Source organism: Macaca thibetana, chromosome 15, assembly GCF_024542745.1.
Source record: "Macaca thibetana thibetana isolate TM-01 chromosome 15, ASM2454274v1, whole genome shotgun sequence".
Lineage (NCBI taxonomy): Eukaryota > Metazoa > Chordata > Mammalia > Primates > Cercopithecidae > Macaca > Macaca thibetana.
The window spans coordinates 87,548,056-87,561,242 of NC_065592.1; the positions used below are offsets into that span (position 1 = coordinate 87,548,056).

The following is a 13,187-nucleotide window of genomic DNA, read 5'->3' on the forward strand; positions in this document are numbered from 1 at the left end:
CATCTGGAGCTTGGGGTCTGCTTCCAAGTATATTTAGGTTGCTGGAAGAATTGATTTTCTTGTGTCTGTAGTGCTGCTGAGGCCCTCAGCTTTTAGAGGCCGCCCCTCTCTGTAGACAGCTCACAGTATGGCTGTTTGCTTTCTTCCTCAAGGCCAGAAGGAGATTGTCTGTCTGCTGCTTCATCGGTTTTAGTTTTTAAGGGCCCACCTGGTTAGGTCAGGCCCACCTGGGATAATGTCCCTTTTGATGAACTCAACATCCGCTGACTAGAAACCTAATTACAGGAGTGATAGCCTATTACATTCACTGCTTTCACTCGCAGTCAAGAGGAGGGGGCCTATACCGGGGGCCAGGAACCTTGGGGGCCGTTCTTAGAATTCTGTCTGTTATAAGCTCTTATTTTACTCTGATTGTTACTTTTATGTAGTATCTTTCTTTTTCTTGTTTCATGATACAATATGATCTTGTATCTTGCTGATATAATATGTATAACTTTTCAAACTGTATTTTTTGGCTATTCACTGTACTGTGTTTTTTCCCTTTGAGATCCATTTATTTTGTTTGTTTTGGTCTTTCCTAAAATATTGTAGGCTTTCCATGAACACTTGATGTCATTATCTATCCATTCATTATTATTTTTTAAATTTGAGATCGTGTCTCACTCTGTCATCCAGGCTGGAGTATAGTGGCGCAATCTCAGCTCACTGCAACCTCTGCCTCCCGGGTTCAAGCTATTCTCCTGCCTCAGTCTCCCAAGTACCTGAGACTACAGGCCTTTGCCACCGGGCCTGGCTAATTTTTGTGTTTTTAGTAGAGACGGGCTTTCACCATGTTGGCCAGGCTGGTCTCGAATTCCTGACTTCAGGTCATCCGCCCTCCTTGGTCTCCCAAAGTGCTGGGATTGTAGGCATGAGCCACCATACCTGGCCCTTATCCATTCGTTTTTAAGTGTGATTGGAAGCTGTGTGTGCTTGGTGAGGTCTGCTGGCTGGTGGGCTCCTCCATAGGGCGATCTGGTGAGGTCCTCGCTATTTCGCTAGGTGACACCCAAATACTAATGAAAGTACACTCCTTCTCTCCCCTGCACATGGGACTGCACTGCTTCACCAGAGGAACCCTCCAGTCTCCTGCCTGGGGTGTGTGCACACTGGGCAGTGGGGTACGTGAAGGTACCTGAGAGAGGGGTCTTACTGTTCAGTCTGTAGGTTTTTTACCTAACCCTCAGCTTTTAGTGTTTGGCCTTTTGCTACCTTCTGTTGTACCTAGTATTCATGAACTTGGAAACTATCAGGTTACTTTATTAACAAGTAAATCTGTCATCATTATTGGGTCATCTGGCAGCAAGAGAAGGGGAAGAGGTTCTGAGATTCTACTTTTTATAAGTACTTTTAACCAGTATCTCTGTTTTCCCACCAATGCCTCATATCAGCCCTAATGCCTCCAGGAATCTCCAGTTCCTCATTTTTGCCAGGTTTCTGCATGTTCAAATCTGCTTGCTTCCTCCTGGGTCTCCCTCTGCAGGCATCTGCTTTTCAGCTCGTGCTCCACCAAGTGAGCTTGTACTCCTCCGTCCAATTCCATCTCCCAAAAATGACTCCTCTCCCATCTCTTGAGTCTCCTTTCCTTTTCTCTTTGGAATTCTATAACTTCATTCCCATTTTAGGTTTAATTGGGTTAAATTAAACCTAAATAATAATTTAAGATTCCCTCTATCTTAAAAATGGTACTTTCTCTTTTTATCACTACAGAACAAGTTGGGAGACACAGCTTTGCATGCTGCTGCCTGGAAGGGTTATGCAGATATTGTCCAGTTGCTTCTGGCAAAAGGTAAAGTTTGTGCTGAGTTTATCTGGTCTTTGCTTGCCCTGAAAAATAGTCTATATCAAATTATGCCATTTGAAATGGTAGGAAGAATAATAGTCTTATTTCAGAATAGGGTTTAACCTTTGCTCTGCCTGTATATCGTGGAGTAGTTATGATAAAATGAAATTATTGGGTGTTGGTTTGTGTTAGTTTTTAATATAAACTAAAACCATGGCAAGCTTTAACATTACATATATTACTTTTAGTAAGAACTGTATTGTACATTTCTGCAGGATTATAGAGCCTTAGAAACAAAGAATGTGTGTGTACACATGTGTTGGGGAGATCCTGTCTGAGAAAGCTGTATAAGTAAAGTTGCTGAGGCCCCTGTTCTCACAGGGAAGTCTTGATGGATAAGCAAGAATGATGTGGCTGCAATGTCCTGCTTTGAGGTGAGCAGGTGCTAGATGTAAAGTGAACGAGAGAGGATATCTTGATCCCCTGTTTTTATAAGTCAGGGGAAACAGTGAAGTTATAAACAGACTATCCCTTTATCCATTTGTCCTGTAAATATTAGTTTACTCTTAGAGAAGGCCAGGCAGACCACCCATACCGTACCCTAGTCCAGAAGCCTATCATGTAGGATGCTTGAGTCCCCAAGACACTTGTCATGGAATTACCCTTATTAGGGATCCTCAGAGCAATATTGTGGGATATATGATAGGAATGGTTTAGATTTTAAGTATGCTGGTGAGGTAAGCTCCAGGTCTAAAAGGCCAGACACTATGAGAATCACTCTAGGGCCCTGTAAAGGGTTTGCTGAGGACTTTGATGTCTAATATGGCAGCCACTAGCCACGTGCACAACTGAGCCCTTTAAATGAGGCTATCTGAATTGAGATGTGCTGTAAGTGTAAAATGCATACCAGATTTCAAAGACTTAGTGAAACAAAAAGTAAAACATCACAGTAATTTTCGTGTTGGTTATGTGTTGAAATGATAACATTTCGGACATGCTGGGTTAAATAAAATATATAATTAAAATTAATTTCACATTTTGCAAATGTGGCTATTAGAAAATTAAAAATTATATATGTGGATCACATTATATTCCTATTAGTGCTCATCTAAAGGGACCCAGGAAATGGTTGTGTTTCTTCTCTATCATCACTCTCTGAATATTTCCTGTTCTGATAGAAATCATGTCTATGAGCTCTAAAGTGTAACATAATATATGATTAGTCACAGAACTGTTAACCCTCGGGAGTTTTTGACCTGTAGCACACTGAGAGAATGAGATTTCTTATATAACCCTACTGTGAATAGAACGATCTGCTTAGGAGAAAGATTTTGACACAAGATCATTATATAACTAATTAAACATACTATTTTTTTTTCTTGATGCAATATTTCTGTGCCTTTAAATTTGGGGACACTTCTTTCTTTCTTTTTTTTTTTTGAAACTTGGTCTCACTCTATGGCCCAGACTGGAATGCAGTGGCATGATCTCGGCTCACTGCAACCTCTGCCTCCTGGGGTTCGAGTGATTCTCCCACCTCAGCCTCCCGAGTAGCTGAAATTACAAATGTGCACCACCACACATGGCTAATTTTTGTAGAGGCAGTTTTGCCATGTTACCCAGTGTGGTCTTAAACTCCTGAACACAAGCGATCTGCTTGCCTCAGCCTCCCAAAGTGCTGGGATTACAGGCGTGATGAGCTACTCTGTCGGCCTATTTTTGTTTATTGAAGGGGAAGTGGTTGCAAAGAAAATGACACTTTCCTACACTGTGGCAGAAAGTATGAACTGATAACGCCTTCTGTTTTTGGTTTTTGGTTTTTTTGAGACTGAGTCTAGCTCTATTGCCCAGGTTGGAGTGCAGTGGTGCAATCTTGGCTCATTGCAGTCTCCGCCTCCCGGGTTCAAGTGATTCTCATGCCTCAGTCTCCCAAGTAGCTGGGATTACAGGCATGCGCCACCATGCTTGGCTAATTTTTGTATCTTTAGTAGAGATGGGCCATATTGGCCAGGCTGGTCTTGAACTCCTGACCTCAAATGATCCACCCACTTTGGCCTCCCAAATTGCTGAGATTATAGGCGTGAGCCACCATGCTTGGCCTAAAGCCTTCTTGGAAAGCAATCTTAAAATCAGAGATGAAAAAGGAGATATTACAACTGATACCACATAAATTCAGAGGATCATTAGAGACTAGTATGAAAAGCAATCTGGCAGTAGCTGGCAGAATTTAAAATGGACTTAGCCTTACTTTCCAATACCACTTTTAGTAAATCATTCTTCAGAAATACATGTGAACAAAGATGTTGTTCAAGGATGTTCACTGGAGTGTTTGAGATAATGAAAATTAGGAGTAGCCTAAGTACCCATCAGTACAGGAGTAATTAAATTTTGGAGCATCCACAAAATGGAATACTTAAATGGTTGAGTTACAAATATATGTATTGCTAAGAAAACAGTACCATTAGACATTAAGTTTTAAAAACATGAAATTACAGACCAATACGTGTAGTATGATTTTGTGTCTATATCAATATGTGTATGAATGCATTGATGCAGATAAGGGAGATAAGAACTCACGCCCACTTGTTAAGAATAGTTACCTTAGGAGTAGGTAGAAGATGAAGGGATGAAATGGGACTTGTGCTTTTGTTCAGCATACATTTGTATTTTTTGAATCTTTAACAATGCAAATGTATTTATGAATTCTGATGTAATTTTGAACACAATAAAGGCAAAGGAAAAGTGGGTAGAAGATGGCTTATGGGAATAATGAATTGCCTCTTGGTTTTATGTGTTGCTATTCTGCTAATTTGCATGAGAACCTGCTTACAGATATAAAATATTAATCCCCTCAAGCACTACCCACTTGGTCTTTTCTAAAGACCCTCTTGAGCAAAAGAGTAAGCAAAGGGCTCATTGAAGTTAAGCTCCACAGGGACCATAAACTCCTCACTGCAAAGTTCACATGCAATTCTAAAGGGACTCGAAGGGAAAGGCTCGGAATTAATTGTTATCACAGGTGCAGCAACAAGCTTCCTGATTAAAGATGCCAAATATACTGCATGAGAAAGTTTGTTGTTTTGAGAACGTTTACTTCTGGGCCAGAGTTGTTCACTAGTTTGTTTTGCCAAAAGTGGTTAGCTATGGGGAGAGAGGATTGGCTACTACTGTATAGTCTTCAAAGACACCTAATTGATTTTTCTTGTGTTGGGAAGGTGCTAGAACAGACTTAAGAAACAATGAGAAGAAGCTGGCCTTCGACATGGCTACCAATGCTGCCTGTGCATCTCTCCTGAAAAAGAAACAGGGAACAGGTATTTGTTTTAAACCCTTCTTTCTTCTCTGGTGCCCCATAACTAAGATTTATTAACTTAGAATTGCGCAAAAGAAATAAACTCTGCCGAATGCAGTGGCTTATGCCTGTAATCCCAGCACTTTGGGAGGCCAAGGCGGGAGGTTCCCTTGAGCCCAGGAGTTGGAGACCAGCCTGAGCGACAAAGTGAGACCCCATCTCAACAAAAAGTATAAAAAATTAGCCAGACATCGTGGTGTGGGTCTGTAGTCCCAGCTACTCAGGAGGCTGAGCTGGGGGATCACTTGAGCCCTGGGAGGTTGAGGCTGCAGTGAGCTGTGATCATACCACTGCATTCCAGCCTGGGTGAGAGCGAGACCATATCTTAAAAACAAAACAAAACAAAACAAACATAAACTCTTCAGATGATTCTAAAGTTTGTTTCTATATCCTTGATCTTAATCAGAACCCCCAAAATAGGATACCCTCAGTTAAACAGAAATTAGACGAGAAACATAATCTTTTACCTTTATTTTGTGTTTCTTTTATTCCTTGCAATCAAGTTCTAATCACCTTGCTTTCCATTACAGTCCTTTTCAGAGAAAGATTGTCTTCATTCCCTCATTTCAATATGTATTTATGAGTGATTATCACTAAATATTTTTAAAAATCATATTTGATAGCTCCATGATTATATTTTGTTTCTATTTTAAATGAGGATATCAATAAAATGTAATCAAAATAATTCTAGACTTTGCTAAATAGTTTGGACTTTATTCATAGTACTATGGGTGGTTTTTTAAAATAGAGTTTAGGTGTACATTATTATTATTTTTTTAGATGGAGTCTTGCTCTGTTGCCCAGCCTGGAGTGCAGGGGTGCAGTCGTAGCTCACTGCAGCCTCAAACTCCTGGGATCAAGTGATCCTCCCATCTCAGGTTCCTGAGAAGATGGGACTACAGGCATGTGTCATCATGCCCAGCTTTTTTTTTTTTTTAACGTAAAGATAGGGGTCTTGCCATGTTGTCCAGGTTGGTCTCAAACTCGTGGACTCAAGCCATCCTCCCGCCTCAGCCTCCCAAAGCACTGGGATTACAGGCGAGAGCCACCAAAAGGTGCCCGGCCTCCTTTTGTTCTTTATTCTAGATATGTCTTTGTTCCAGATTTCTTTTCTTTTTTTTAACTTCAGTTTGAATGTAGTGTAAACTGTTAATCAGTTGGTATTCCTTAATTAAGCCATGAGAGCTCACTGGCAGTGCAAGCCTTTCTTTAAAGTAATTCCTCGTGGATAGATGGAGATGGGTTCTACTAAGGGAATGAGAAAGTATCAGCTGAGCTGGTGCCCCCCAGCTACATTATGATTGAGAAGCCATATTTGCAGCTGTGTGAGAGACATACTTCTGCTTGAGGTCAACCTCTTACTCCTTGCTGCCTTGATTGGGTCAGGAAGTAGGACTCTGGCCTAACTTCCTTTCTCTGCCACTGACTTCCTGTTGTGTGGCTACCCTTAGCCTGTCCTGACCAAAGAGTGAGGCTTCTTATGACCTGAAGGTACCAGAGTCTCATGCATGCTATGAGCTCCATTTTGATAGACAAGGCATATACCAAACTTTCTTAGATCCCAGAGAGCTTACCCAGAAGCCTTACTCAGGAGTGGTTTGAGTTGAGGGAAGCAGGTGATGGGCTTTCTGCAGCCTTTGTAGAACAGGGCTGGGAGGCAGGTACTCTTTTCTCTGTGTACCCCAAGTGTGTTTAGTCTGCCTTCCTAAATGTGAACTGATTAGGTAATGGGTTCATTAATGAGGTAATCTTAGGGCCTGGCAGACAGAGCCAAGAAATGAATTTTGATATTTCAATTTTCATGTTACTTTTAAAATGTTTTTTCTTGCTTCATTTCCCCAGTTATACAGTTAAAAAAAAAAATAAAATAAGCTTTAATTTGTATATTGATCCTCATTGGAATAGGTTTGGACTATTTGGCCATAGAGTTAATTGTCAGCATGAGCTCTTAAGTTGGAAGAGGTATATTCTGATATTGTTGTCCTTTTTTTTTTTTTTTTTTTTTTTTGAGACAGTCTCACTCTGTCACCCATGCTGGAGTGAAGTGACCGATCTCAGTTCACTGCAACCTCCGCCTCCCGGGCTCAAGTGATTCTCCTGCCTCAGCCTCCTGAGTAGCTGGGATTACAGGCATGCGCCACCACGCCTGGCTAATTTTTGTATTTTTAGTAGAGATGGGGTTTCACCTTTTTATCCAGGTTGGTCTCGATCTCCTGACCTCAAGCAATCTGCCTGCTTTGGCCTCCCAAAGTGCTGGGATTACAGGTGTGAGTTGCTGTCTACTTTTAGAAGCACAGTGTGGATTTTTTAATAGGTACAAAAATTCACATGTTGTAGTTACTATGGAAGATAACTAGGATATAGGGCTGGGGGTTATACTCAAGAGTTGAGCCCTTTAAAATGTTTTCCAACTTTTAAAATTCTGAGTATAATTTACATTAAGTAAGTATATAAATCTTAAGCATACAGCTTGATGAATTTTTTTTACACCTGTTTACCACAACCCAGATGAAGCTAGAGAACAGTTCCCACATGCCACCCTCATGCCTCCCACACTCCTCCCTCAGTGTCTTCTGCTTCTCTCACCATAGATTAGTTCTGCCCGTTTGTGAATTTTATGTAAATGGAATCAGACGGTATGTACTTTTTGTGACTGACCTCTTTTCATTTACATTATGTCTGTGAGATTCATCTGTGTGCCTGTGTTTGTTTCTCCATCATTTATTTATTGTCTGTATGTTTGTTGGTTGGTCTTAAGTGCTGGTTCTTGATTTGAGATGTGTAAACCCAAGGTGATAGGATTGAGTTAAAATGAACGTGAGCTAGGGAAGGATGGCAGTGCTGCAGGAAGATGCATTCCCATGCATGCTACGCCGAGGTGGGCTATGAAGAGATACAGCTTATTAAACAACACCTGACCATGTGAGAGGTTTCCTGAGAAAACTGCCTCAGAACAGTTCATGAAAGGAAAGAAGGAGAAATAATTTATTTGCCTGACTTGTTCCTGTCTTTTGATGACCACTCAGTCAGAGTCTGCACCGTGGCAAATCATCCTCCCTTTTTAATAGGAGAAGTGAGAATAAAATAAAGAACAGAAGTAACCATCTGAGGACACAGGATATGGGCAGACCTTAGGATAGCAGAGTAGAAGGGGAAAGAGTTCTCCTATTTGTCTCTCAGGCTTTAGCTTAGAAAGCTACGTTTTACCAAGTTGACATGAAGTCCTGAAGTTCCTGGGTGTGTTTTGGGGGAGAACAAAATATATTCCTCCCAGTTCTTGTGAACTCCTCTTGAGGAGAGTGGAGAAAAATAGAGTCAACCTGGAGACTTCCAGTAGCTTGGAAGCTGGTGTGAAGTCACTGAAACATGGCCAGGCGCGGTTTCTCACACCTGTAATCCCAGCACTTTGGGAGGCAGTGAGGGTTGCTTGCATCCAGGAGTTCAAGACTAGCCTGGACAACATAGTGAGATGACATCTCTACAAAAAAAAATTAAAAATTAGCTGAGTGTGGTGGTGCACGCCTGTAGCCTCAGCTACTTGGGAGGCTGAGGTGGGAGGATTGCTTGAGTCCAGGAAGTTGAGGCTGCAGTGAGCCGTGATTGCACCACTGCACTGCAGCCTGGGTGACAGAATGAGATCCAGAAAAGAGACCTCTGTTCTTTCCTTCTCTCTCTTGCAAGATAAATCAGCTTCCACCTCCCTTGTACTGATCATCCCTTCTCCTTTTTCTTTTTCTTAACAATCATTTTCCAAAACCTGTAAACGTGAAGACTTTTTTTTTTTAAAGAGAGCATTAGCATACCTAAAAAAATAATTCCTTAATATCATCAAATATCTTGTCCTTGTCCAAACTTCCATTTTCTCGTACATCTTTGTTTGTTTTTACTTATTTATTTACTTACGGTTTATTTACGTCAGGATTCACATAAGGTCAGTTTGTGGTTGGTAGATATATCTCTCTATTTTTTAAGCGACAGTTCCTTTCCCTCCCCTCTTCCCCCTTTTTAACCTTACCATTTATTTATTAAAGAAACTGGGTCAACTCACTTGAATTTCCCATTCTGGACATTGCTGACTACATTCCCATGGTGTCATTTGTCATGTTCCTCTGTCCTTTAAGTTTTTGTCAATTGGTGTTAGATTTAGAGGTTTGATCCAGTTTAGATTCATTCTTTCATCCATCCATCTATCTATCTATCTATCTGTCTGTCTGTCTGTCTGTCTGTCTGTCTGTCTGTCTGTCTAGAGGTTTGAAGCAATTTAGGTTCTATCCATCTACTTACCTACCTACCTAGCTATGTATCTAATCTATCTATGTAGCTAAAGGTTTGATCCAATTTAGGTTCAGTCAGTCAATCTATCTATCCATCTGTGTATCTACCTGCCTACCTACCTAATCATGTTTCTTGGGAGTAGAAGGAATAATAGGTCATATAGAATATTGTGGTTTTTTTTTCAGGGGCACATGATACCTGGTTGTCACTTTTCCTGTGATGTGACATCCATTGATGAGCATTGCCTAGATCTGTTACTAAACAGCACAAAATGATAATATTCTAATTAAATCACTTCTTTCTGAGTTATTAGCTGGAACATAAAGAAAAGTTTTCCCTCATCAGTTGTTTTGTTACACAGTGGAATAGTTAATGTAGCAAGGGTGGGATAAATGCTGGATTTTTGCCCTTTATTTAAGAGTTTTTAAAAAACAAGCTGGTCTCTGTCATCCTCCAAAGGGTGAAAAATGAGTTCTTTTTGGGGTGCATTTATGTGCTTTAATCCATTCCAATTAGTAGCTTTATCCATAGCCCATCTTTGGCTAGTGGAGGCCTCTTTAAGTTGAATCTCAGACCCTTTCACATGATGCTGTCTTTTATAGGATCCTTACTTTATGGCATGACTAGGGTTCTAGGTCCATCTCTTACACTTCCTGCCCCATACTCGGAACTGGTCAAATGTATGATAAGCTTCAGAGATGTGATACTTACAGACCATGATGATCTGGGTGCTGAGACATATATTTATTGAACTTCAACAATGTGCCTGTGTTTGCATTCTGTTTTTCCCAGTAAAATTATACTTGGGGTAATCTGTTGCTATAGGAATTTGACTAGACAGTTGAAGAGGTGACAGTGAAAGATCAGATGTCTTCCTTTCAAGTCCTGTTCAAGGTTGCTTGAACATTTGATGGGGTCCAGCTCTTTCTATTTTAAAACTTTTCCCCCCATTTCAGCCTTTTGCTTTATTGTCGGTGTTGTCTACATTGAAATTGAAGCTTCGTTGTTTTCATTCTTTCTTTTCCTTTTTTCCCTTCAGTAGTTAACTTCCTAACCCGTGACCCTGCCTTTAGGAAAGACCTCAGGCTGTCACTGGGAGAGGAGGTTGGAAGCGCAGTTGTCAGACTGGAGTGCTGCTGGTGGTGTGTCCTGTTGGTCATGGTGCCTGTGGCTGGGCCTTTCTGTTGGAAATGGATGCATGGCACCTAGGGCCAAAACTCTTCTGCATGACTATGGAACCAGCACATTGTCAGCCTCTGTGGCAACAGAAACTTAATGGTCAGGCTGAAAATCTAAAGCAGAGAAAGATCCTCAGGGAAAGTACAATCCATGGGTCAGATGGAAGATTCTATTCTATTTAAGAGCTTTGAAAATGAAAAAATAAAATCTGAGCAGTTTATAATTTCCCTATTTTGCTTTTTCCCCTCCTCTTTCTTTTAGATGCAGTTCGAACATTAAGCAATGCCGAGGACTATCTCGATGATGAAGACTCAGATTAATTCCTTTCTGGAGCTTTGAGATCTAAAACTTCTGTTGCTTTTGCCATTCCAAAACTTTGTCTTTGCCAGAAAAGTGTTGGTAACTATAAAGCAAAGTATATATGAACACGGCAGTGTTGCACTGTGTTTGAGTAGCACGTGTAAATGACTTGCTCCCACCTTTGGCTTGCCAATAAGTGACTGGATTCTTGGCTGTATAAAATACATTTGTGTTCACCAGAGTAGAACAAAAAGATATTATTTCTATTTATCAAGCTAAAGGAATTTTAAGATTTTTTTTTTCTTTAAAACAAATCAGGATTTTTTTTTCTTTTTTTTTTTTAGTTAAAGTGCTTTACCTCAATGGTTGAAATATTTTGAATGGATTTTTTAAGGGGGAAAAATGCTTATTATAATAATAAACCAAAATACTTAACAGAAAATCGTCAGCTATTCTGACAAAAATAAACATTTTGAGAAACTTTATTCCTTTCGTCTGTTTCTGTGGTATCACTCGTTGTCACTAAGTAAAGCTTTTTACATTTAGGTAAGAACTGATTTTATTTTTTCAATTATATTTAATATTTTTTAGCACAGAAGAATAATGAGAGCCACATGTTAGTTCAACTTCTTGTGTCAGCTTTGATCAAAGTCAAGACAATAATCATTGAGAGGGTGCATGTCTAATAAAATAGGTAAATTTAATAATTATGAGACTTCCAGTTTTAATCTCCAAGGTTGTATTTAGAGTGGAGAAACCCAACTCATTAGAGTTTCTGTAAGATTTGAAAGGTTAAAAAATTTTATTTCCTTATGTTAGATGCCATACTTTTCCATATAGAGTAGTCAGGAACCATGAAATTTTTTGCATTCAGTTTTTTAAATAACATTTGTTTTCTCACAGTATGGATCTAGTTCATAATGATTCAGATTCTTTTGCTGAAACACAATTAACATTGCAGGGAGCCTTCTGTACCACTGACACGACACTTCTTTGGCATTCTAATTTGGGATCACCACAGTGATGATATTAAAAATGATATGGATTAGAATTTGCCTGGAATCCCGGCCCTAGGTCCAAAAGTATATTTTGCATGATTTCAATGCTACTTTCAAAAAACACGTTGTTGAAGAGAAGGAAATGTGTGAAGAAGGAAGTGGGTTAGCTCAGGAAATGAATAACTGCCTCTATAAGAGTTTATTCTGTGACTCTTTGGTTTTTCTCTCTGTGGGAGCCTTGAGAAACGATACCCAGAGAAGCCCATTTGAGGTCTTTCAAACACCCCCAACTAAATTTTAGTAGAAGGGAATCTGTACCACTAGTGACAACAAAGTATGAACACAAATTCTGGCACCAATGAAAGAGGGCATGTTATTCTTAAATATGTTATTAAATTTGATGTAACCAGTTGTATTTCTTCTTAAACATAAACTTGAAGGTATGAAATTCTTCCTGAAATTGTTATCTATTCCCATAGATCCTTTAAGATTTTTCTTTAAAATGGGGCTTGTTTCTTAACAAAAAGCTTTTAGAGAACCCTGTCACTTTTTGTTCTTCTATACTTTGGGCCGGAGTAATTGGGATAGATTTCAACTAAAGATTCTTAATTTTTAAAACATGGGCAGAAATAATACAGCTTGTGTGGCTATAGACAGTGTTTATGAAAATACCATGTACTTGCTTTAGACATATTATTTGTATATCTGAGGGATAGAATAGTGGAGGTTTCACTATCATTGTTTTTAACATTAGCAAACTTAAGAGAATTTTAGAAAGTTGGACAACTATAGTTTTTTTGAAGATGAGGAAAGTACTTAGCTATGTGCATGAATTTTTGGTGAAACAGGACAACTCATTTAGTTGTGGCTAAAACTCTACTGGAAATTTTTTTGGTTTGTTTCTTGTTTGTTCAGCCTGACTAATCTGAGCTTTCTCAGAGATTGTTTAGTGCTGAACTCAGCAACAAAAATCAGTTCTAGGAATTTGCCACTGCCCTGACTGTGCAGAGAGCTTTGATTATGTTTTGGAAATAACTTCAGAGGTTTTGCTGTAATCTGAGCTTGCTGACAGTCACTGTGGCCTGAACTCCTTTCTAGCGATTGCACCCTTTAGGAAATGCCTTCCAGCTACTTGGGCAGTGCGATACTTGTTTAGTTGTAGGCCCAGGAGCCTCATGCAAAGGAAAATTCTTAGCAGGGGTTCCCATTTCAGTTTTCTTTCTGGATTGTTCTGTTGCACATTTTGTTGTTGTTGGGCTGG

The 13,187-nt window shown here is 39.7% G+C and overlaps 1 protein-coding gene across 1 annotated transcript in view; it reads left to right on the forward strand.

Annotated features, from left to right (window-relative positions):
- OSTF1 (osteoclast stimulating factor 1) overlaps positions 1 to 11,413 on the forward strand; it is a 57,746-nt gene extending 46,333 nt beyond the window's left edge. The window contains exons 8-10 of the mRNA XM_050761975.1: positions 1,750 to 1,828; positions 5,038 to 5,136; positions 10,890 to 11,413. Of these exons, the coding sequence (XP_050617932.1) occupies positions 1,750 to 1,828; positions 5,038 to 5,136; positions 10,890 to 10,948 (237 nt within the window). The 3' untranslated portion in view covers positions 10,949 to 11,413. The remainder of the gene's footprint in view (positions 1 to 1,749; positions 1,829 to 5,037; positions 5,137 to 10,889) is intronic.
- Positions 11,414 to 13,187: the final 1,774 nt, after the last annotated feature.